Source organism: Zalophus californianus, chromosome 15, assembly GCF_009762305.2.
Source record: "Zalophus californianus isolate mZalCal1 chromosome 15, mZalCal1.pri.v2, whole genome shotgun sequence".
Classification (NCBI taxonomy): domain Eukaryota; kingdom Metazoa; phylum Chordata; class Mammalia; order Carnivora; family Otariidae; genus Zalophus; species Zalophus californianus.
Window position 1 is genome coordinate 28,777,255 of NC_045609.1, and position 25,132 is coordinate 28,802,386.

Below are 25,132 nucleotides of genomic sequence, written 5' to 3' on the forward strand. Positions count from 1 at the left end.
AGATATCTTCAGAGCACTAAACGAGAAAAATATGCAGCCAAGAATACTATATCCAGCTAGGCTGTCATTGAAAATAGAAGGAGAGATAAAAAGCTTCCAGAACAAACAAAAACTAAAGGAATTTGCAAACACGAAACCATCCCTCCAAGAAATATTGAAAGGGGTCCTCTAAGCAAAGAGAGAGCCTAAAAGCAGCAAAGATCAGAAAGGAACACAGACAACATACAGTAACAGTCACCTTACAGGCAATAAATGGCACTAAATTCATACCTTTCAATAGTTACCCTGAATGTAAATGGGCTCAATGCCCCAATCAAAAGACACAGGCTATCAGATTGGATTAAAAAACAAGACCCATCCATATGCTGTCTGCAAGAGACTCTTTTTAGACCCAAAGACACCCCCAGATTGAAAGTGAGGGGGGGGAAACCATTTACCATGCTAATGGACACCAAAAGAAAGCTGGGGTGGCAATCCTTATATCAGACAAATTAGATTTTAAAACAAAGACTAATAAGAGATGAGGAAGGACACTATATCCTACTTAAGGGGTCTATCCAACAAGAAGATCTAACAATTGTAAATATCTATGCCCCGAACATGGGAGCAGCCAATTATATAAGGCAATTAATAACAAAAGCAAAGAAACACATTGACAACAATACAATAATAGTGGGGGACTTTAACACCCCCTGACTGAAATGGACAGATCATCTAAGCAAAAGATCAACAAGGAAATAAAGACTTTAAATGACACACTGGACCAAATGGACTTCACAGACATATTCAGAACATTCCATCCCAAAGCAACGGAATACACATTCTTCTCTAGTGCCCATGGAACATTCTCCAGAATTGATCACATCCTAGGTCACAAATCAGGTCTCAACCAGTACCAAAAGATTGGGATCATTCCCTGCATATTTTCAGACCACAATGCTTTGAAACTAGAACTCAATCACAAGAGGAAAGTCGGAAAGAACTCAAATACATGGAGGCTAAAGAGCATCCTACTAAAGAATGAATGGGTCAACCAGGAAATTAAAGAAGAATTAAAAAAATTCATGGAAACCAATGAAAATGAAAACACAACTGTCTAAAATCTTGGATACAGCAAAGGCAGTCCTGAGAGGAAAGTATATAGCCATACAAGCCTTTCTCAAGAAACAAGAAAGGTCTCAAATACACAACCTAACCCTACACCTAAAGGAGCTGGAGAAAGAACAGCAAATAAAGCCTAAACCCAGCAGGAGAAGAGAAATAATAAAAATCAGAGCAGAAATTAATGAAATAGAAACCAAAAGAACAGTAGAACAAATCAACGAAACCAGGAGCTGGTTCTTTGAAAGAATTAACAAGATTGATAAACTGCTGGCCAGACTGATCAAAAAGAAAAGAGAAATGCCCCAAATCAACAAAATCATGAATGAAAGAGGAGATCACAACCAACACCAAAGAAATACAAACAATTATAAGAACATATTATGAGCAACTCTATGCCAGCAAATTAGATAACCTGGAAGAAATGAGTGCATTCCTAGAGATGTATCAACTACCAAAACTGAACCAGGAAGAAATAGAAAACCTGAACAGACTTATAACCACTAAGGAAATTGAAGCAGTCATCAAAAATCTCCCAAGAAACAAAAGCCCAGGGCCAGATGGCTTCTCAGGGGAATTCTATCAGACATTTAAAGAAGAATTAATACCTATTCTCCTGAAACTGTGCCAAAAAATAGAAATGGAAGGAAAACTTCCAAATTCATTTTATGAGGCCACCATTACCTTGATCCCCAAACCAGACAAAGACCCCATCAAAAAGGAGAATTACAGACCAATATCCTTGATGAACATGGATGCAAAAATTCTCACCAAAATACTAGCCAATAGGATCCAACAGTACATTAAAAGGATTACTCACCACGACCAAGTGGGATTTATCCCTGGGCTGCAAGGCTGGTTCAACATCCGCAAATCAATCAACGTGATACAATACATTAACAAAAGAAAGAACAAGAATCATATGATCCTCTCAATAGATGCAGAAAAAGCATTTGACAAAGTACAGCATCCTTTCTTGATCAAAACTCTTCAGAGTATAGGGATAGAGGGTACATACCTCAACATCATAAAAGCCATCTACGAAAAACCTAGAGCGAATATCATTCCCAATGGGGAAAAGCTGAGAGCTTTTCCCCTAAGGTCAGGAACGCGGCAGGGATGTCCACTCTCACCACTGCTATTCAACATAGTATTGGAAGTCCTAGCCACAGCAATCAGACAACAAAAAGAAATCAAAGGCATCCAAATCGGCAAAGAGGAAGTCAAACTCTCACTGTTTGCAGATGATATGATACTTTATGTGGAAAACCCAAAAGACTCCACCCCAAAACTGCTAGAACTCATACAGGAATTCAGTCAAGTAGCAGGATATAAAATCAATGCACAGAAATCAGTGGCATTCCTATACACCAACAACAAGACAGAAGAGAGACAAATCAAGGAGTCGATCCCATTCACAATTGCACCCAAAACCATAAGATACCTAGGAATAAATTTAACCAAAGAGGCAAAGGATCTGTACTCAGAAAACTATAAAATACTCAGGAAAGAAATTGAAGAAGACACAAAGAAATGGAAAAACGTTCCATGCTCATGGATTGGGAGAACCAACATTGTGAAGATGTCAATGCTACCTAGAGCCATCTACACATTCAATGCAATCCCCATCAAAATACCATCCACTTTTTTCAAAGAAATGGAACAAATAATCCTAAAATTTTTATGGAACCAGAAGAGACCCCGAATAGCCAGAGGAATATTGAAAAAGAAAAGCAAAGCTGGCGGCATCACAATTCCGGACTTCCAGCTCTATTACAAAGCTGTCATCATCAAGACAGTATGGTACTGGCACAAAAACAGACACATAGATCAATGGAACAGAATCGAGAGCCCAGAATGGACCCTCAACTCTATGGTCAACTTATCTTTGACAAAGCAGGAAAGAATGTCCAATGGAAAAAAGACAGTCTCTTCAACAAATGGTGTTGGGAAAATTGGACAGCCACATGAAGAAGAATGAATCTGGACCATTTCCTTACACCACACACAAAAATAGACTCCAAATGGTTGAAAGACCTAAACGTGAGACAGGAGTCCATCCAAATCCTAAAGGAGAACACAGGCAGCAACCTCTTCGACCTCAGCCGCAGCAACTTCTTCCTAGAAACATCACCAAAGGCACGGGAAGCCAGGGCAAAAATGAACTATTGGGATTTCATCAAGATAAAAAGTTTTTGCACAGCAAAAGAAACAGTCCACAAAACCAAAAGACAACCGACAGAATGGGAGAAAATATTTGCAAATGACATATCAGATAAAGGGCTAGTATCCAAAATCTATAAAGAACTTATCAAACTCAACACCCAAAGAACAAATAATCCAATCAAGAAATGGGCAGAAGACATGAACAGACATTTTTCCAAAGAAGACATCCCAATGGCCAACAGGCACATGAAAAAGTGCTCAACTTCGCTTGGCATCAGGGAAATCCAAATCAAAACCTCAATGAGATACCACCTCACACGAGTCAGAATGGCTAAAATTAACAAGTCAGGGAACGACAGATGTTGGCGGGGATGTGGAGAAAGGGGAACCCTCCTACACTGTTGGTGGGAATGCAAGGTGGTGCAACCCCTCTGGAAAACAGTATAGAGGTTCCTCAAACAGTTGAAATTAGAGCTACCATTCGATCTAGCAATTGCACTACTGGGTATTTACCCCAAAGATACAAATGTAGGGACCCGAAGGGGTACGTGCACCCCAATGTTTATAGCAGCAATGTCCACAATAGCCAAACTGTGGAAAGAGCCAAGATGTCCATCGACAGATGAATGGATAAAGCTGTGGTATATATACACAACGGAATATTATGCAGCCATCAAAAGGAATGAGATCTTGCCATTTGCAACGACGTGGATAGAACTGGAGGGTGTTATGCTGAGTGAAATAAGTCAATCAGAGAAAGACATGTATCATATGACCTCACTGATATGAGGAATTCTTAATCTCAGAAACAAACTGAGGGTTGCTGGAGTGGTCGGGGGTGGGAGGGATGGGGTGGCTGGGTGATAGACATTGGGGAGGGTATGTGCTACGGTGAGCGCTGTGAATTGTGCAAGACTGTTGAATCACAGATCTGTACTTCTGAAACAAATAACCCAACATATTTTAAGAAAAAAGAAAGAGAAGAAGATAGCAGGAGAGGAAGAATGAAGGGGAGTAAGTCAGAGGGGGAGACGAACCAGGAGCGATGATGGACTCTGAAAAACAAACTGAGGGTTCTAGAGGGGAGGAGGGTAGGGGGATGGGTTAGCCTGGTGATGGGTATTAAAGAGGGCACATTCTGCATGGAGCACTGGGTGTTATGAACAAACAATGAATCATGGAACGCTACACCAAAATGATGTAATATATGGTGATCAACATAACAATAAAAAAAAATAACATTCATCTGATTATAAAGCCCAAACTTGCTCCTGACAGTATAAACAGAAATTTATAAAAAGGAGAATAAAATACCATCTTATCACCCAGAGACAGTATTTTGATATATATCCTTTGTCTTTTTTTATTTCATCAATACAAATACCTGTTTCTTAATAAATATATTCTGTAAAAGCTTATAAGCTATGACATAACCTGTTTCCAAATATACTTCTAAAATATATGTTTAAAAAAGAAGTGAAGATGACACAAACAAATGAAAAGATATTCCATGTTCATGGATTGGAAGAATTAATATTGTTAAAATGTCCATACTACCCAAAGCAATCTACAGATTCAATGCAATCCCTATCAAAATACCAATAGCATCTTTCATAGAACTAGAACAAATAATACTAAAATTTGTAGGGAACCACAAAAGACCTCAAATAACCAAAGCAATCTTGAGAAAGAACAAAGTTGGAAGTATCACAATCCCAGATTTCAAAATATACTACAAAGCTACACTAATCAAAACAGAATGGTACTGGCAAAAATAGACACATAGATCAAGAGAATGATATAAAGAGCCTAGAATAAATCCACACCTATATGGTCAATTAACCTGTGACAGAGGAGGCAAGAATATATATGGGGAAAAGACAATCACTTCAATAAGTGGTGATGGGAAAACTGGACAGCTACATGTAAAAGAATGACACTGGACCACTTTCTTACACCATACACAAACTCAAAATGGATTAAAGACCTAAATGGGGGATGTTAAACCATAAGATTCCTAAAGAAAACAGAAGCAGTAGTTGACATCAGCTTTACCAACATATTTATGGATATGTCTCCTCAGGCAAGGGAAACAAAAGCAAAAATCAACTCTTGAGACTACACCAAAATTAGATGCTTTTCCACCAGGGAAATGCAAATCAAAACTACAATGAGTTAGCACCTCACACCAGCCACAATGTCTAGTATCACAAAGGTAAGAAATAAGTGTTTTAAGAATATGGAGAAAAAGGACCCCTCTATGCACTGTTGGTAGAAAAATAAATTGGTGCAATCATTGTGAAAAATGGTATGGAGTTTCCTCAAAAAATTAAAAATAGAACTACCATACAGTCCATTAATTTCCCTACTGGTTATTTTCTCCAAAAGAACCCAAAAATATTAATTCAAAAAGAAATATGCATGCCTATATTTATTGCAGCATTATTTACAATATTTAAGCTATGGAGGCAACCCAAATGTCCATCGATAAATGAAGGGATAAAGAAGAAATGGTATATATCGACAATGAAATATTATACAGCCATAAAAAGGATGAAATTTTGCCATTTGCAACAACATGGAGGGACTTAAAGGGTACTATGCTGAATGAAATAAGTCAAACAGGAAAGACAAATACCGTATGATTTCACTTATATGTGGAATCTACAAAACAAAACAAACAAACAAACAAAAAACCAAAACCCATATTTTATTTTTTTAAAGATTTTATTTATTTATTTGAGAGAGAGAGTGAGAGAGAGAGAGCACATGAGAGGGGGGAGGGTCAGAGGGAGAAGCAGACTCCCTGCTGAGCAGGGAGCCCAGTGCTGGACTCGATCCTGGGACTCCAGGATCATGACCTGAGCCGAAGGCAGTCGCTTAACCAACTGAGCCACCCAAAACCCATTTTTAAATACAGAGAACAAACTGGTTGTTGCCAGAGGTGAGATGGGTGAGGGGATGAGCAAAATAGATGAAGGGGATGAAGGGGTACAAACTTCTATTTATAAAAAAAATAAGTCATAGAGATAAAAAGTACAGCATAGGGAATATAGTCAATAATACTGTATTATATTGTATCATAGCATACATTATATGCTGACAGATGGTGACTACATTTGTCATGGTGAACACTGATACATACGCTGTATACCTGAAACTAATAATATATTGCATATCAATTATACTTCAACAATTAAAATAAAAACAAAAACTTGGTTCCTCAAGGAGAATCTGGGAAATGGGGGTTCCATCTCATTTATATGGTTCTGTGTTAGAGGTGGAATTTACAGTGAAAGTGTATTACTCCTAGCTTTTCCTACCAATTTTGATGCAGGTATTTTCTCAGTTTGCTCAATGCACAATAATCTCTCAACTAATTGCTGGATTTCTCTCAGAGGTAATTGATCCATGTGTAGTTGTTTATTCAGTGTGTTCATGGGTAAAGGGAAAGTCAGTCTTCTATTCTGCCATCTTGCTAAGAATAGAGCTCTCCTCCTTTTCTTTTAAAAATATTCTTTTTGGTTTTGGTGTTCTTCAGCTTCACTACAATATGTATAAATGTGGTTTTCATTTTCTATCTTGCTTGAGAATTATTGGGGTTCTTAGGTATGAAGGTTAGTATCTTCCATCGATGCTAGGAAATTCTTAGTATCTTTTTTATACTTTTCTCTCTTCTGGATCTTATACTAGAATATTTTAAAACTTGTCACACATCTTCCATGTATCTTAACTGTTTTAAAAAATATTATTTTTCTGTGGTGCATTATAAAGAACTTCTTCAAATCTCTCTCTCAGATCATTAATTCTCTATCTAATCTCCCATCTTGCCTAACCATTGAATTTTTCACGATTATGTTTTTCATTTTAGATAGTTCTGCCTGGTCAATTTTGACAGTTTTTTGTTCCTTCACCATACTCCTCATACTTCAGTAAATAAGTGAATAATGTATATTAAGCATATTTACATTCAGTATCATAATTTCAATATCTGCAGTGTTTGAAGTTCTGATTCTGCAGTTTTTTTTTTCTGCAAAGTTTCATTCATGTACCTTGCTTATTTGTGTGTCTGGTGACAATTTATTTTCCTTAGACCTGTATGAGAATTTTTTGTGCACTGGGTAAAAAGTGCACAGAGAACTTGAGTTTACTTCTGGCAAGTTCTTAGAGTTACTGCCAAGACAGAACAACTTTATATTTTCAGCTTGGGTTTTAGAGGCTATTCAGATAATATGAATTCTGATCCAAAGTCCAGATAAGGATAAACTTTTGGGTAAAAAGTCCCTAAGATAGTGATGCCTGGGTGGCCCACCCAGTTAAGCATCCAATTCTTCATTTTGGCTCAGGTCAAGGTCTCATCAGGGTTGGAGACTGAGCCCCCCTTCAGACCCCACACTCAGCAGGAAGTCTGTTCACTCCCTCTCCCTCTCCTCCCTCTGCCCTTCCCCTCACCCCAATCTTGTGTGTATGTGTGCGTTCTTGCACACTCTCTCTAAAATAAATAAATAAATATTAAAAAAAAAAAAACCGCCAAGGTATTTTGTACTCTTTTTTCTGAGCTGCCCAGAGCCAAAGTTAAGCCAGCCAAGTTTTCCTATCTCCTGCTATAGGGACTAGTGTTTTTCTTGTTCATCCAATAAGGTGGTCACATTGAAGGATTCTCAGCTTCATGCAAAGAGTCTCATGTGACCTTCCAGGTGGCAGGATATAAGCTTTGTCTTTTGTCCTCAGTTCATGGTCTTTCAAAAATCCAAGCTACAAGCCATAATGGAAAAGAAATTCTCACATCCGCCAGCACAGTGCTGTTGCTGGCTTGCCTGTCTGGATGTCTGTTCTTTGTATCTGGCTGACCTCAATGAATTTCCCTAATTTACCTATCAGGTTACCTATGTATTTTAAAATATTTTATATATCACTTTTAGTTCTTCTGGTTCACTATATTTCTAGAAACCAAACCTTTTTTTTTTTTTTAAATCCTATTACAGTGCTTTTAGACATCAGTGATGCCCGTTTTTCTTTAGCTACTAAATGCTAATCTGATTGATAGAGGTCTTGTATTCTCCTTCAGGTAAAAACATTCCTCAAAATTATTACTCTTAGTAAAGGCAGCATATCTTGGCAGTTGTAGGGAACCTAAACTAAGGCTAGATATTAGGCTAAATAGCTACTAAGAATAGAGAATTTTTCTCTTATCACAGAAAAAAATCTAAGCCTATCACTTAGATATGTTTCTGGTAGCTACCTGACTGAATCCATGTCCCAGTTAAAAGTTAAGTAGAGCAACATACCCCAAGTACATACAACTACCAGTTGGAGAAAGGAGAGAAAAAAAAAGGAGTAAGGGGAAAATGCTCTTCAATCCAAATCACAAAATGACATACAGCATTGCTACCTACATTCTTTCCTTTCTTCCCTCCTTCCTTGCTCCCTTCCTTCAATTCAATGATAATCACCTTGCACTTAGTATGTATAGGGCATTGTTCTAGGTGTTGGGAATACAACAGGGAATAAAGTAATAAATGAATGGTGATACATAAATGAGTATCTAAAAATAAGAAAATATGATCGTTCTTTGAAGATGAAAAAAATACTAAAAAACTCCTTTGTTATTATCATCTTTATCACATGAGTATCTGGATAATTCTTACAGACCATGATTATAAAAGCTCACTGCACAAGAGAAAATATGTCTTAATGGACTTGGAGTTTCAAAGCAATTTTCACTGGCAAAGTTTCTTGCTTAAAGGTATTTTCAAAATTCTGTTAATCTGTAATTTGACACTTCTCAACTCTCATTCAGTCACAAATGCAAAAGAAACACCCTATAATCCACATTAGGCTCTCCAATAAATCAATTGATTTAGCTTGTATAGTGTTATAATTTAAGTTCTATTTTCTCCTTTCCCAATAAATCTCAGATTCCATACCTACAACCAGCCGTGGACCAGAATGAAAGATTTAACAAAGCTTCAGCATGGTAGTTGTTGAATAAGCACTCTGATACATTTCCACACTATAAACATTTAATGAGACTTACTCCCAATAGAGTATTTACTACATCAGTTTATTTCATAGTATTATATTTGCAGAAGCAAGACAGAGCAAAGGTTATTTTGGATCTTTTACCAGTACAGCTTCCTGTAAATAAAGAAAAATGCAACCATTTAATTTACAAAACCATTTAAAAAAGCTAAATGCTCAATAAATTCTGTTTTATCTAGTTCAGACAGCCTCAGCAGCTATTTGTAACTCAGGTGTTATATATATATATATGTATATAAAATTCAGGCATTTTGTACTGGTTTGAGCATCCTTAGCTTTAACTGAGAACTGATTTCAAAGTTGTTAAGATAGCATTAAGATTTCTGGGAAATATCTTTGCAACTCCCTCCTGCCTTGTTCAGAAGTGAGTCAGCCACTTATCTTGAGAAAGGGAAGACTCCATCACTATGCCTATTCCCACTCCCATCAATGCTACACACACACACACACACACACACACACACTCTCTCTCTCTCCCTCTCTCTCTCTCTTTCTCTAACCACTGCCTTATCTTGCCTGTAGCAGCCACTTTCAACTAAAGTCAGAAAGGAGAAATCCCCAAAAAAGGAACAATTTGGAAATCTTCTATCTTCTTCTATATTCCTAAGAACATAGAATGAGTGTCTGGAATAAACTGGACATCTTATTCCCTGACACAATTCTGTTTAGTGCTATGAAAAATGTTATCTACAATCCTCTCTGTCCACTTTAACAAATTCACCTCACCATATTAGCCACTCTCCAAATATAGACTAGTTCTACTTAAATGACCCAGATACTTGGTTACATTTATAATTTCTCTGATGGTTCATACAGACTAATAATCTTAGCATGAATTAAGCACATTAAGTTGTATCTGTGAGAATTCAATATAGCACAGAACTTAGAAATACCTTCTAGAATCAGACTAGATCACTTCCTGGATACTACCACTCACTAGCCTTCTGATTTGAGCAAGTTATATAATTTATCTAAGTCTCCGTTTTATTTTGTTTTATTCTGTACATTTATGTTGTACATATACACAAATACATTTATGTTAAATGTTTAGCTATCAAGAAATGATACATACCAATGTACGGGGAGACCTAACATTCTGCTAGTATCACTGGTGTAAAATTACTAAGAAACACAATCTTGCCCACAAGGAGTTTTCAATCTTACTATGGGTACCATTCAAGAGTCACCACTAATCGTCTAACTTATTTAGTTTCTTGAACTTTCACATAGATGCTAATAATTAGGAACTTTATAAATTTTTGCATGGGTGCCAATAATAAGGAATTTAATAATGTTAGATTAGAAGTAAAGACATCTGTTTAAAGACATGTAACTAAAGGAAAAACATAAAGGTTACTCTAAATGTAAATGAATTTGATTTTCATGTTTATCATGAAAGTAATAATGTTACAAACAATATAGGAATTACATGTGTTTAGTTTATTTTTTAAGTTACCAGTAATACTTTAGTTATTTTAATTGCATTGATTTCATTAGGGAAGAATTTGCGTCCAAATAGTCATCTCCACTAATGATAAGGAGAGCTAAAATTTACTGAGCACTTATTATGTGCCAGTCACTGTTCTAAGCATTTTACCTGTATTATTAGTTCACTGATTCTGACAACACTATGATGTAGGCCCTATTATTATTCCCATTTTAGAGGTGAGAAAACTGAGAATTAAATAACTTTCTTGGGGCACCTGGGTAGCTCAGTCATTGAGCGTCTGCCTTTGGCTTAGGTCATGATCCCAAGGTCCTGCAATCAAGCCCCACATCAGGATCCCTGCTCCGCGGGAAGCCTGCTTCTCCCTCTCCCACTCCCCCTGCTTGTGTTCCCTCTCTTGCTGTGTCTCTCTCTGTCAGATAAATAAATAAAATCTTTAAAAATAAATAAATAAATAAATAAATAACTTTCCTAAAAAGTGCCACAGCTGAGATAGGAACCTTGGCATAAAGAGATCTAAGACCCTTATCTTTAAGCACTACACTATGTTGTCTCCCATTAAACTACATGTCTGACTTGTATAGCTTATTATCTTTGACATCAAACTTGAATGTCCAATAAATATCTCTAACTCAACATGTTGAAAACTGGGTTTCTGATCTTCCTCTCAAAACTGGCTTCACCCACAGTGTTCCCTACCATGGTTGATGAAAACTCTATCCATCCAGTTGCTAAAGAAGAAAAAAACCCAAAAAACAAAAACACAAAACCTTGTCATTATCTCTGGTAGACACAGAGATGTACTATCCATATTTCCCTTCCAAGCAGGACTTATGCTCAGCTGTGGGGAGTGAGGCCAGCAGATGGCCCCCAGCAGTCATTTCCTACAGGGTCTGCCTCAGTTGCAAGGGACTGCTCCCTCTTCCCTGTGCCTGGACGTCATACTTAGCCTTCCCAGGGCAGGATGACCTGCATCCAGTGACTGACAGAGGCAAAAAAAAAAAAAAAAAAAGCCTGGCTATTTCTGCCTGACAAGGTACACTAGAGGGCACTCCTTCTTCTAGAGTTCTCTGCTGACTGGTCTAGGTTTTGTGGGTCCGGCTCACAGGTAGACTTCTTCAGCTCAATCATGCTCCCTCCCTCCCTCTTCCCTTCACACATATTAATTCCTAACAACGCTTTGTATCCCAAACTGTTCAGTGTATGCTTTTGGACGACCCAGCCTGCAAGATCAGCCATGACTCCTCCCTTTCTCTCAAATCCCACATCCGTTCTGTCAAATCCAGTTGGCTTCACCTCCAAAATTTAGCCTTAATATTCACTGATGCCACGCTGGTCCAAACTAAAGTGTGAGGTGGAATAAGGTTATGCACATAAAATATAAGGATGGAACCTATATTACTGTAATAGCTTTCTGCCTGGTTTTTCAGCGTCTCCCTTTGTTCCCTTTCAGTCTATACTCTACAGGCAGCCAATATAGTCCTTTTAAGACTCAAGTGTCATAACTCTGCTTAAAACCTTAGAATGGATCCCATTTAACTTGAAGTAAAAGCCAGAGCCCCTAAAAGCCCACAGAATCCTCCATAACCTGGCCCCACTGGGTCTCCTCAGTTCAGCTCTGACTCATCCCCTTACTCTCCCCACTTAGGCATCCTGGCTTCTGTGCTGTCCCTTAAACAATGGGACATGTTTCAAACCTTCTTTCTAGATCTCCATCTGCCCAATTATCTAATCTCCTTCAAGCCTCCAAGTCATCTTGCTTTCTCAATGTAACAGTCTATACAATTTACTTATCTACAATGTTCATTGTTTTTGTTTTTTGCCTATATTCCTCTGTTAGAACATAAGCTTCAATGTAACATTCTATACAATTTACTTATCTACAATGTTCATTGTTTTTGTTTTTTGCCTATATTCCTCTGTTAGAACATAAGCTTCATGGGGGCAGGGCTCAATTTTATCCCAAGCACAAAAAACAGAGCCAATGATAAGTATTTGTGAAGAGGAAAATTACCCAGAGCAGGCCCAGGGAGAGCAGGCCCCATAGATAGAAAGAGCTAGAGATAACCAGAAGCCCTACTGGGAGCAAGAGATAACCAGCCGTTTCTGCTTCTGTAAACAGGCTTCCCGACACAGGGTCCTGGCACTACTGTTCCCACCTAAAGCAGCCCCCTCTCCCCCGGTTTAAAGCTACCTACCAGCAGCCAGCATAGCCCTTGGAACCTGACCCTCTGCACCCCATATAAAAACCCTGTAACCCCGCTGCCTGGGGCCCAAAATTTGAGGAGCTCATCTGGGTCCGCCGACATAAAATAAACCTGAGTTCTCCTACTTCTCTGAGTGTCACTTGGTTTCTTGCTGGTCTCATTATTTTCCACAACATTACTGGAGGACCCAGCGAGATTCTAACTGTTCTGGCCCCTTGAGCCACCAACTGGTGGCTCAGACTGCACTGGAGCAGGAAGGAACTTGGAACCCATCAAATGGGGCACCACCCGACAGTATTCCGGGTCCTCCTTCACCACAGAGTTCCAACCCTCCAGGCAGTCTTGCCCTAGCTGGACTCCAAGGAGAAGTGGACTAACTCGCCTGGCAGTTCGTCCAGACTCAGTAAGCCTCCAGGGACGACAATCCTTAGTCAGGTCCTGCTCTGCTGAGTGGAAGGGGAATTTAGTCACCTCCCAGGAATTTCAGAAAGGAATTCCACAGGTCAGGGACCTCATCTGGGTCTGCCCGCATAAAATAAACCTAAGTTCTCCGAGTTCTCCTACCTCTCCAAGTGTCACTTGGTTTCTCGCCGGTCTGATTATTTTCTGCAACATTCGTGGAATGGATAAATCTACATTTCATAAATTGATTGATGTAAACTAAAATCATCATTTCAATCTAACCAACAATCCCACTTTAAATTCACTGACTTCCTTAGAAGAAATGTAAAGGAGCCAGAAGTCTACTGATAGAATATTTTCCTGCTAATCAATTCATTGGAAGGCACAAGGCAATGATGGAGACTCATTAAGTAACTGAATTTTTGTTTACTCATACTCTAAACTCTGATCTGAAAAATCTGAAAACCCACATCTGTTTATTTTCCTATTGAGACACAAGAAATCACATTTTACCTTTCTCTCTACTTACCTCAAGCTCATCAAGGGCACTTCCCAGTGTTGCTGCCTTAGATTCTGGTGGGACAAGCATATTCTGGATGCCTTGTGAAGCATTTGAAATTACATTGAGGGCATTGTGAATTTCTTCACAAACTGTGTCCTTGCTGGCTTTGAGGGAAGCAACATCAGAATGTTCCAAACAGGCTGAGCAAATTGAATGCAAGAGCGGGGAGTTCTCCTTAAGTGAGGCCCGGGCCCCTGCGATTTCATCCCTCTGATTTGGAGATTTTAAGTCCTAAAGAAACACATAAGAAGAGAGCTTTCTTACTGAGTTATAAAAGAAAGATTTATACAAAAAAGCTCCATTTTTCTGTCAATATAAATGAAAAGATAATAGACGCTAAGAAGTCAGGTATAAGTTAAAATCAAGGGCATCAATTATTTCTACACTCCTTCTGACTCTGTTAAAAAGTTCTACAATAGGAAAGCTAAGCCAATTAGCAAAAAAAGGTCACAAAGGTGCAGATGTGTAACAACTAAGGAGATCTTATATTTGTCAGTCATATCTTGCTTATAAGTCAGAAAAATACTCTGACATTCACATTATTAAGTACATTATAAGAGAGCCTGAATTACAAGGATGTTGATTACCTATTTCCTTAGATGCTTATGATTGCATTTAACCTTTTCATTAAAACTAAACCGATTCACTTAAGAATATTAAATTGAACCTCCTACCATTCAGCTATTTTCCACTCTTTTTGAGAAATACTTATAATTTAATACTGGATCTTTCTTTCTTTGACATTTATTCAAAAAATAGTTATTGAGCACTTAGCATATGCTAGCCCTGTGCCAGACGCCAAGTGTATAGATGTGAACAATCCTACAAGGATCCTGTTCTCCTGAAGCTTATGTTCTTGTTTGAGGGGGTGGGAGACTATCAACAAACAATAAACTAGGTAAACAAATACACAAGACAATTTCAGGCAATGATAAATGCTGTGAAGAAAACATAAAAGTGAAATGTCATAGAGATTGCTTTAGCTTGGGTGGTCAGAAAAGATATTTCTGAATATGACATTTGCAGTAAATATAAATGAAAAGCATTCCAAACAGTGGGAAGACAGGGAAGAGAAAATCTGATATAAGTGATAGCTGATCAAAACTAGCTCAAAATACCATGGAAAAACTGGCAAACACTACATTAACCAAGTGATAAAAGTTATCATCAGTGGGTATCATGTAGCTCTTGACACATTGTGACAAGAATAGCACTTCACCTCTCTGCTATTCTCTCCAAAAGTCCACAACCCCAATCTAATCATGAGAAAAACAACAAGCAAAACCAGATTGGGGAACATCCTACATGATACCTGGACAATATTCATCAAGACTGTTAAGGTCATGAAAAAGAAGGAGACTGATAAACTGTCACAGACCAAAGGAGATAGGGGAGACATGACAACTAAATGCAATGTGGTACCCTGGACTGGATCCTGGAACAGAAAGAAGGCATTCATAGAAAAATTGGTGAAGTCCAAATAAAACCTGTTAAGTTTAGTTAATAGTAATTCATCAATGTTTGTTTGTTCAGTAAGTGGCAAATATATTAACAACAGAGGAAACCAGAAGAAGGGTAGATGAGAATTCTTCATACTATCTTTACAACTTTTCTGGAGATCTAAAATTATTAATATAAATTAAAAGTTCATCTTAAAGAAAACTAATTCAAGAGAGCTTAACAATAGCTTCGCTATTCCACATACAATACCTTATATAATCTTTATAAAATCTCATGAAAGATATTATCCCCCCCTCCATTTAAAAGGTAAGAAACCTGAGGTTTAGAAAGACTAAGTTCCCAAGCCAAGTTACAGAGCTAGAAGGGAACCCAAGTCAGTACAACTGCTAATCCATTATGTTAACAACTATGTTATAGTCTTTCCCACACAGGAAGAATTTCCTTTATTTGCTACTATACCAGGATGAGGACTTGTACTTATACAATGACATAGTTTATAAAGTGCTTCTAGATAGTATCTTATTGATCATCACAACACCCTTTGAGGCAGTAAGGCTGGTGTTATTAGCCCCATTTTAACTAAATAGGTATTTAGTGTAAGGGGATTAAGAAACTGGCAAAATCACTGAGATCTAAACCTAAGTCATCTGATGGCAAATCCCATGCATTTTTCGTAAGACTCTGCTACCTCTGGATAATGTTGCCTGAGGTTAATAAATGGCTGTGCTACTATATTTTTAGTTCCTTCCTTTCTGAAAATAAAGGCTGTCTGTGACTTCATGCAGGCTTTAGGGGAGATTAACTTCTTTACAAGATGTAGGGAGGACAGTTAGAAGTAGCTGTCAACTCACTATTTGTACTCACTAATTACCCAAGACAACACTTTGTAGTTTTCTTGGCTTACTATGATTTCCCCCTTATATTTCTGGTCTAGGTTCTAGTTCCAGCTCTGTCATTAGCACTGTGATCAGGGTAAGGCTTCTACTCTTTCAGTGAATGTTCTTCCATCTGTAAAAATGGGGTAATGATATTTCTGCCAATGCTCTCATGAGATTGAGTAAGTACCACATCAGAAATGGAATGTACTTGAAAAACAGTAGAGAACTATGGAGAGAGTACAGAATTATTCTTCCTAAAACAGTATTCCTAAAATTTATCAAACTTGGTGTACTGTTTTTGTCCTGTTGATGCTCTTAGTGATTTTCATATTTCCCACAATTTTATAGCACTACCTATATATTTATCTTAGTGTGATCTGGAGGAAAAATAATTGAATGTTTAGATAGGATGCAGACTTCTCAGAGGTATAACGATAAAAAGTATAAATATTCAGAAGGAGCTGAAGAAAATTCTCTGCATAATAGAGTATAATCAAAACTAATTACATAATACCCTCTGAAGTGACCTATGCATTATACTGCTCAATTTAGAATGGAAAGGTCAATGTTTAGGTAGTTTCTGAAAGGTAAGAGTTTGTGAACATACATTACTACAAAGAAAGATAAGGTTTAAAGTATTAATTTTTTTACTCTGATGATGGCTATGTATATCTCATTGTTAATTGTGGTAACTTTAATGCTGTAGGAACTTTGGAATTAAAAAAAAAATTCTAGGGGCTCCTGGGTAGCTCAGTCGGTTAAGCGTCCGCTTTCAGCTCAGGTCATGATCACAGAGTCCTCATGCTCTCTCTCTCTCACTCTGACTCACTCTCTCTCTCAAATAAATAAATAAAATCTTTTTCAAAAAATTCTAATACATTTTGAATTTTGAGCCTATGCTTTTTATCTTTGCCCAAGGCAATTACCAAAATCTTAATGCCACTGATACCCCGAAAAGCAAGCTGATAAATCTGTGAGAAAGGACAGAGTCAGTGAATATAACAAAATAACATATTATGGCAGCAGATGGGGGAAAGAGAGGCACGTTACGAGTTTAAGTAAAGGAAATTGAGGAGGAAAGACCATTTCTCCTAAAGGACATCCCAAAGGATAAATTTAATGTAGGAAATAGGCACACAGATAAAAGGGGAACTAATGAATGCCATCCTTTGAAACCAAAGGTTGTGGTGGTGACTGTGGTTATTTTATTTTGTTTTAACTGATGATATCATGGGTTCAAATCAACTAGGCTGTTGATTTATCCTAAAATTTTAAATCAGGTCAAAATAGGAATTAAATGATAGGGTCAGTTAGGGATTTCTCTGGACAGAGAAGTCTAAAAAATTCAGTTCCTTGGGAATTGATACTTTTTTAATATCTTTTTTTAAATTGCTCCAGAAGAAAAAGCTCACATGAGATTTCCAAGTTTAGGAGACATTAAATGCTTCCAGCTGATGCAGAAACACACAGATGGGATTTAAAAAGACCTTACAAGTCTGTGCAAGTGGGTAGAGAAGCAACATATGAGTTTTAACCCTGGCAAGAGAACAAAATATATTTAGGGATTTTAAAGATCACAAAGTATAAAAATGGAGGGCTCTAAGCTATCAGTTAATTAATTCAACCATTCATTCAATAAATATTGTTGAGCCCTTCTATAGATCAGGCAGTGCACTAATGTTAAGAATGCAAAGATAAAAGGGCACCTGGGTGGCTCAGTCCGTTAAGCGTCTGACTTGGTTTCAGCCCACGTTGTGACCTCAGGGTCATGAGATAGAGCCCTGTTGTCAGCTCCACACAGCCAGGAGCCTGCTTGAGATTCTCTCTCTGCCCCTCCCCCTGTTCATGCACACTCTCTCTCTCTCTCTCTCTAAAATAAATAAATCTTTAAAAAAAAAGAATGCAAAGATAAAGAATTTACAGATCAGAAGGGGAGACAAATTTATTTGGGAACTAAAATAGAGTTATTCATAGCATAGAGGAAAGTCCCTCGGCTTGAGGGGATCGAAGAAAATTTATCAGAAGTAACTTTTAAACGGTAAGTAGAAGTTATCAATGTGCAAAACAGAACAAGTAAAGAAAACAGCATGTGCAAAGGCCTGAGGTATGAGAGAGCAAGGAGCATGCAGGGGACTGTAGGTGCCATGACAAGTACAGGAAACCTGAGCAGGAATGGTGATGAATCCAGCTAGAAAGGTAAGCGGGAGATTCCTCACATGCCATGCTAAAGAACTGCAAGAGCAGCAAGCTCAGATGTGTATTTTCAAAGATCACTCCAGCAGTGAACTTTCAGTTGATTAGAGAGAATGGAACTGCAGTCAGGAGAGTAGACAATAATCCAGGCAAGAGACAGTAAGTGCCTGAACACTGAACACTATTGCTAGGTAGTAGCAGAATGGATCCAAGAAAATTCAGGAGGTAAAAATGGTAAGAATTTGTAATATTTAGATGGGGGAGGGGAGAGGAGGTATTTAAAAGTGTCTAGAAAACTTTTTCAGCACTATGTGTACATAGTGTGATGAATTCACCAAGATGGGGAATATAGAATGAATAATTCATTTGGAAAATAAAGATGAAATACATTTTGTCATCTGCTAAATGTGAGATGCCAGCATAATATCCAAATGAAAATATACATGAACCTAGAATTCAGAAAGTCTAAGCTTAGAAACAGAGATCTATGAGTTACCAGCTCACAACTGGGAGGTAAAACCATGGATGTAAATGTTACAGGGTCTTCACCCAGGATGAATGTTATAACATGGAGAACCTGGGAGTAATCATAAATTGTTTCTTGAGGAAGTAAACCTGATAATTGTATGTGTTAGTCCAAAAGGCTAAATATATATTGTAAATCACTAAGAAAGATATCAGAAAATACTGAACTCTCAAAAAAGAAAGAAAGAAAGAGAGAGAGAGAAAGAAAGAAAAGAAAGAAAAGAAAGGAAAGGAAAGAAGGAAGGAAAGAAGAAAGAAAAAGAAAGAAAGAAAGAAAGAAAGAAAGAAAGAAAGAAAGAAAGAAAGAAAGAAAGAAAGAAAGAAAGAAAGAAAGAAAGAAAGAAAGAAAGGGAGGGAGGGAGGGAGGGAGGGAGGGAGGGAGGGAGGAAGAAAGAAAGAAAGAAAGAAAGAAAGAAAGAAAGAAAGAAAGAAAGAAAGAAAGAAAGAAAGAAAGAAAGAAAGAAAGAAAGAAAGAAAGAAAGAAAGAAAGAAAGAGAAAGAAAGAAAGAAAGAAAAAGAAAGAAAGAAAGAAAGAAAGAAAAAAGAAAAGAAAAAAGAAAAGAAAGAAAAGAAAAAAAAAAAGCAAAAACCACATACACACCATGAAGCTTAAAACCTGAATTACTATGGATAATTATAGTCATCATACTTGAAGAAAAAATAATTAAAGTAGTTTTTGCAAAGCAATTGGAAAAGGCAGGATGACTTCTGTATCAAGGTATTAAAAATATGGGATCTGTTCACCTTGCAAAAAGAAAATTAATATTGGAGGGCACATGATTAAAAAAAATCCAGAAATCATGAATGAATTTTTTTCATGAATGAATTTGACAAGTTATTAATAGACTTCTTTACTAAATCTAGAAACAAAAGTGGAAGTAACTTTTTATGTTTGAGTGAAATAAATTAAAAATATATCTGTTCATCGTGCTGTCTCCCTCACTTAATTATAATTCCCTTAAATGCAAGCATTATAGCTTACTTATTTTATATCTCATTATCTATTAGTATATGGCACATATTATGAGCATAACACAATTTTTAAGAATCAAATGGACAAATAAATAAGAAATAAATAAGAGGATGTTAAATTCAGAAGGGGTAAGAAACTGTGTATATAATTCCTCCAAGAAATAAATTTTGTGAATAATATACATAATCCAGAGAGCTTAAACAAATTTTTGCATCACAATGTCATAGGAAGCTAAAAAGTAAAATTAAACTATACCTATCTTTACATTCAATTTTAGTGAAGCCATTGGTACAACTACTTTAGAAAACTATACCTACTAACGCTGAACATATATATACCTCATGACCCAGCTATTCCACTCGTAGGAGAGGATATACACAAATAGAAATGTGTTCATATGTTCTTTAAAAGACACGCAAAAGTGTTCCTAGAAGCATTCTTCATAATAGCCCCAACTGGAAACAACCCAAAGTAATGAGAATGAACAAAATACAGCTACATGCAACAATATGAAATACGGAATAAAAAAGATACAAGAAAAGAGTGCATATCGTCTGATGCCATCTATATAAAATTCAAACTCAGGTTAAACTCATCTATGTTCTTAGAAATCAGAATAGTATTTACTCTTGAAAAGTAATTAGAGATTGGAAAGGGCATAGGGATCCTTTTGGATTCTGGTAATTTTCTTTTTCTTGTTCTCTTTTTTTTTTAAGATTTTATTTATTTATTTGAGAGAGAGAGAGAGCACAGAGGGAGAGTGAAAGGGAGAAACAGACTCCCCACTGAGCAGGGAGCCTGATGCGGGGCTCAAGGTGGGCCTTGATGTGGGGCTCGATCCCAGGACTCTTGGATCATTACCTGAGCCAAAGGCAGACGCTTAACCTACTGAGCCACCCAGGTGCATCTCTTCTTCTTGTTCAGAGTGCTGGTTATATGGGTGTGTTTAGCTTGGAAAAATTCACTGAACTGTAAGCTCACAAGGAATGCATATTTCTGAATGTATCTTATACTTCAATCAAAACATTGAAATAAAGTCAAGCAAAACAAAAATATTAGTAAAGCCAAGCAAACATTCAGTTTGTGACTTCTCTTGGCAAAGGACACTGATATAAATAAGCTATGGACTTGCCCTGTTATAGCATTTCCCATGATATTAAGGGAAGGATGAGCAAATTGGATAATATGCAGCCCATTTGCTAACATCTTCTACCAACCTTGAGGGTTTTATTAAAAAAGAAAAAGAAAAAAATCTAAATGTTTGAAAAATAAAAATAAGAAAAGAAAGGTCCCAAACCCTGGCCATTGGAAAGGCAAAGCTAAAGGATTTTCATAGCAATTGACTCCATGCACACTTGAACCCTCATTTCAGAGGATCAGAGAAAACTTCCTTACTAAGCTACACCCCTGCCCAAGTGGAATAGCTCAGGAGATACTCTGCTCAACAAAGCAGAACTACATGCAAGTTATTGAGTTTCTCTTCCGGGTGTTTAAATGAAGTTTCTGGACCTGAAAAAACCACTCTGGTAGGGGAGGGAAGACTTATGAAGAACATTTTTGTTTTCTTAAGACTAAAAAGACGTGCAGCAGAAGAGCCCATGGATACTTTGCTATTTGGAGTCCATTCTTAGTTGGCTTCTATCCCTGGTCTTCCCTCTGCCAAGATGCTGCCTGCTAACTGCTTCACTGGTCACTAGGCAGCTTCATATTCTATCAGGAAACAAAATAGTGCAAACCTGCTAATTTAAATGTTTTTCTCCAACATAAATTAGGAAGTGGAATACTTAGCCTTAACAGAACTGAGAACATAAGATGATAAAATAAGAGTAGAATACAGAGATAATAAAGTTTTGAAAAAAAAAAAATAAAGATTGAAAAAATGCAAGATTTTACAATGAAAACATTATTAAGCAACAGAAAGAGGACTTTACACTGCTTTTCTATTCTTATTTCTCGTTTTCCATCTTATATTAATAGGAGAAATACAATAAAGGAGAAAATAAAAGAATTCCTCAAATTCAAATAGAAAACTGAGAAACCATATAATAATAGCATTAAGATATCCCCAAAGGTATGTATTCTGGGCCTTTAATGGATACCTTGGGTAGATGAAATACACAAAGTTAATATTAATAACTCCAAGATAACTCCTAGGAAAACATTATTATTTAATTCTAATGCAGGCCACTATGTCAGTCAAGAAAACACATATATAAAGTTCAGAAATGCACTATGTTAATTTTCTATCTATCTGAAATAAATACACTATATATTACATCTATTATTTGCCTCAATTTTATATCTAAAAAATAAATTGTATCTAAAGTCATCTACCATATGATTAAAGTAAAAGGAGTAAACAGAAAAGCAGAAAAATAATGAGCTAAACAAAATCCAGTTGTACTTCACATTTCCCTTTCATTTGTGTGTATATTTCATCACTTAATCTAACAAGATCCAAATATCTATGTCAGAAAACTTTTCCTCTAAAGTTTATTAACATCTATGAGAGTTAAACTGGATTTTAACACCTAGCCAAAGATCAAAAATATCATTTTCCTTACAATTTCTTCCTATTTAAGTTTCTGTGACTCACTTGTGAGAAATGGACCATCATTTTCCAAACATAGCATAACTTAGTACAAATGGAATTCAAGCCCAGGGATGTTGATCCAAATACCTAATTAATAATGCCTTACATTCATGTAGTGGTTTATTCTGTTTAATAAGTTTCTAGTCATCTTCTCATAAAGAATTCCATGAGAAAAAAAGTGTTATTATTCCTAAATGTTAAAAAAAGGAAAAGGACATTTGTCCAAAGCCACACAAGATTAATAAAAAGTGGGGGTGATGATTGTTTTTAAGAAAGCCAACATTTACTAAACAGCTATAATGCTTCCTACACACAAAAATGCTCTAGTCTGTCATTTAATGGCCCAGCTATGAATAGGATCCAGGACTGGCTTCTGTCTTAACACTTTTTTTATTATTATTTAAATTAAATTTAGTTAACATATACTGTATTATTAGTTTCAGGGGTAGAATTTGTGATTCATCAGTTGCATATAATACCCAAGTGCCCTCCTTAATGCCCATCACCCAGTTACCCTATTCCCCCACCCACCTCCAGCAACCCTCAGTTTGTTTCCTCAGGTTAGGCATCTCCTATGGTTTGCCTCCCTCTCTGTTTTCATCTTATTTTTCCTTCTACCCAACACTATCTTAATTTGTTGTCAGTAGTCTCATCATCTGTCAAAGGACATTCCTACAGCCCTACAGTCCTGTGGTGGCCCAACAGAGAATACATATTTCAGGCATATCTTCCTGATGAATAATTATCATAGGCAATACAACTCAGATTAGAAACACATTCTTTAATTCAGTTTCAGTACAACATTGATTTAAAAAAAAAAAAACCCTCAGGCCAAAACTATAACAATAGAAATTAAAGTGTGATCCATAAGGTCATTTAGATTGCTCAAAAATATAAGTCAGACATAACGGAGAAAGAGAGAAATTATCATCTTAACCACTTCAATCTACCTTTGATAAAGGAAACATTCTAAATATAGCATCTTAGTAATGATAGCTTAATGGTTTTCCCAGAGGGCGAAAAATAACTGGATTTTACTTAATTCAACAAGCTTGAAAACACCTGCTTTAAGGTGTGACTTTAAACCTAAGGCTAAAGATAAGGCTATAAACTCAGATGTTCCTAAGGTTATAAGCTCAGATATTTATTCTAAGCAGGAAGCATGAATAGGCCAAATGTTAATCCATAGGGAGTGGTGAGGCACACCATAGAATACTTGCCCCATTTAAAAACATTCAAATCCAAACTGGCCAAACAAAAAGAAGTCCTGCCCTCTGCTCTAAAATATGAGCACAGATGTTTGTGTTAGCCCATGAGTGCACTCTCCAAGTTTTATATTCATACCATATGTGTGCCTGACCTTGGAAGAGACTGGAAAGAGATAATGCATGTCCCTGGGCCTGAGGAGCCTACAATAAGTGAAGGGAAGTGAGGCAGATGCTGAGATACTCCAGGGCAGGAAGTCTGTCTCATTATAATAGAAATAGCATGAGCTTTGGGGTTAGAATCCCAACACAAAAGCATTCCAATAGCAGGAGATTTTGAGTAGAATAATTAACCATACTTCAGCTACAAAATGGGAATAATAATTCCTACCTTAGAGGGTAAAATGAGATTAAATTATTTGTCAAACATTTTTCCAGCATTTTCTTACTGACTACTCTCTGTACAGCAAACTATTAGCCATATCCCCTCCTTAAAACATTTCTCCCTTATCTTCTTAGGTGACAGTGAATACTAAACTTAAGTTGACATTATTCAATAGTATTTACCTCTCTTCTGGGCTCCAGATACATAACTCAGGTTGAGTCTCAAAATTAAACATATAGGAAATTGAACACATTGTTTTTTCTTACACTTCCCCCCAACTAATGTTTCTCCTCCAACATTCTCAGACTCACTGGCTTCAATATCTAGCTAACAAGAAATCTGAGGAATATCCTTGACACTTCCATTCCTTCATCCCCACCATTAGATAAGGCCTATTATTCTATTCATTAAATATTTCTCCAGTATGTACCCTTGTTCTTGTCCTCACTACTAGGACTAATCTAGAGGAGGAATGATTAGGGATAACTAAGGAAGTGGTTGTGAATACAAAGAAGAAAGAAGAAATCAGAGACAAAACTTTTTGACTGATACAATCTTTTCTTTATAATATCATCAGAGGAATCCCTCCAAAATTCAAATATGATCACCAATCCCCAATTTAAAATTTTCAAGTGACTATTAATCCAAACAAAATAAAACTCATATTTTAGTGTAGACAAGGATGATCTGACTTCAGCTTCTCTCTCTAGCTGTTAATCCAAACAAAATAAAACTCATATTTTTTTATTGTAGACAAGGATGATCTGACTTCAGCTTCTCTCTCTAGCCTCACTTCCTACCACTTATCTCACAGGCACCCCTTGCTGTAGCCACACAGTGTCACATAAAGTTCTACAAGTGCCTTGAGCTATGTTCCAGTCTCCCCTCACATCTCTTGGGAAATGTCTACTCATCCCTCAAGATATCTTGGATTCACATGTTCTTTCACCCACAGATGTACTGATATGCCCCAATAGGACTTACATGGCACT

The 25,132-nt window shown here is 36.9% G+C and overlaps 1 protein-coding gene across 3 annotated transcripts in view; it reads right to left on the reverse strand.

Annotated features, from left to right (window-relative positions):
- CTNNA3 (catenin alpha 3) overlaps positions 1-25,132 on the reverse strand; it is a 1,953,765-nt gene that overhangs the window by 1,412,826 nt on the left and 515,807 nt on the right. For all 3 annotated transcript variants that reach the window (XM_027595012.1, XM_027595021.1, XM_027595027.1), the window contains one exon: positions 13,895-14,158. In XM_027595012.1, coding sequence (XP_027450813.1) covers positions 13,895-14,158 — 264 coding nt within the window. The remainder of the gene's footprint in view (positions 1-13,894; positions 14,159-25,132) is intronic.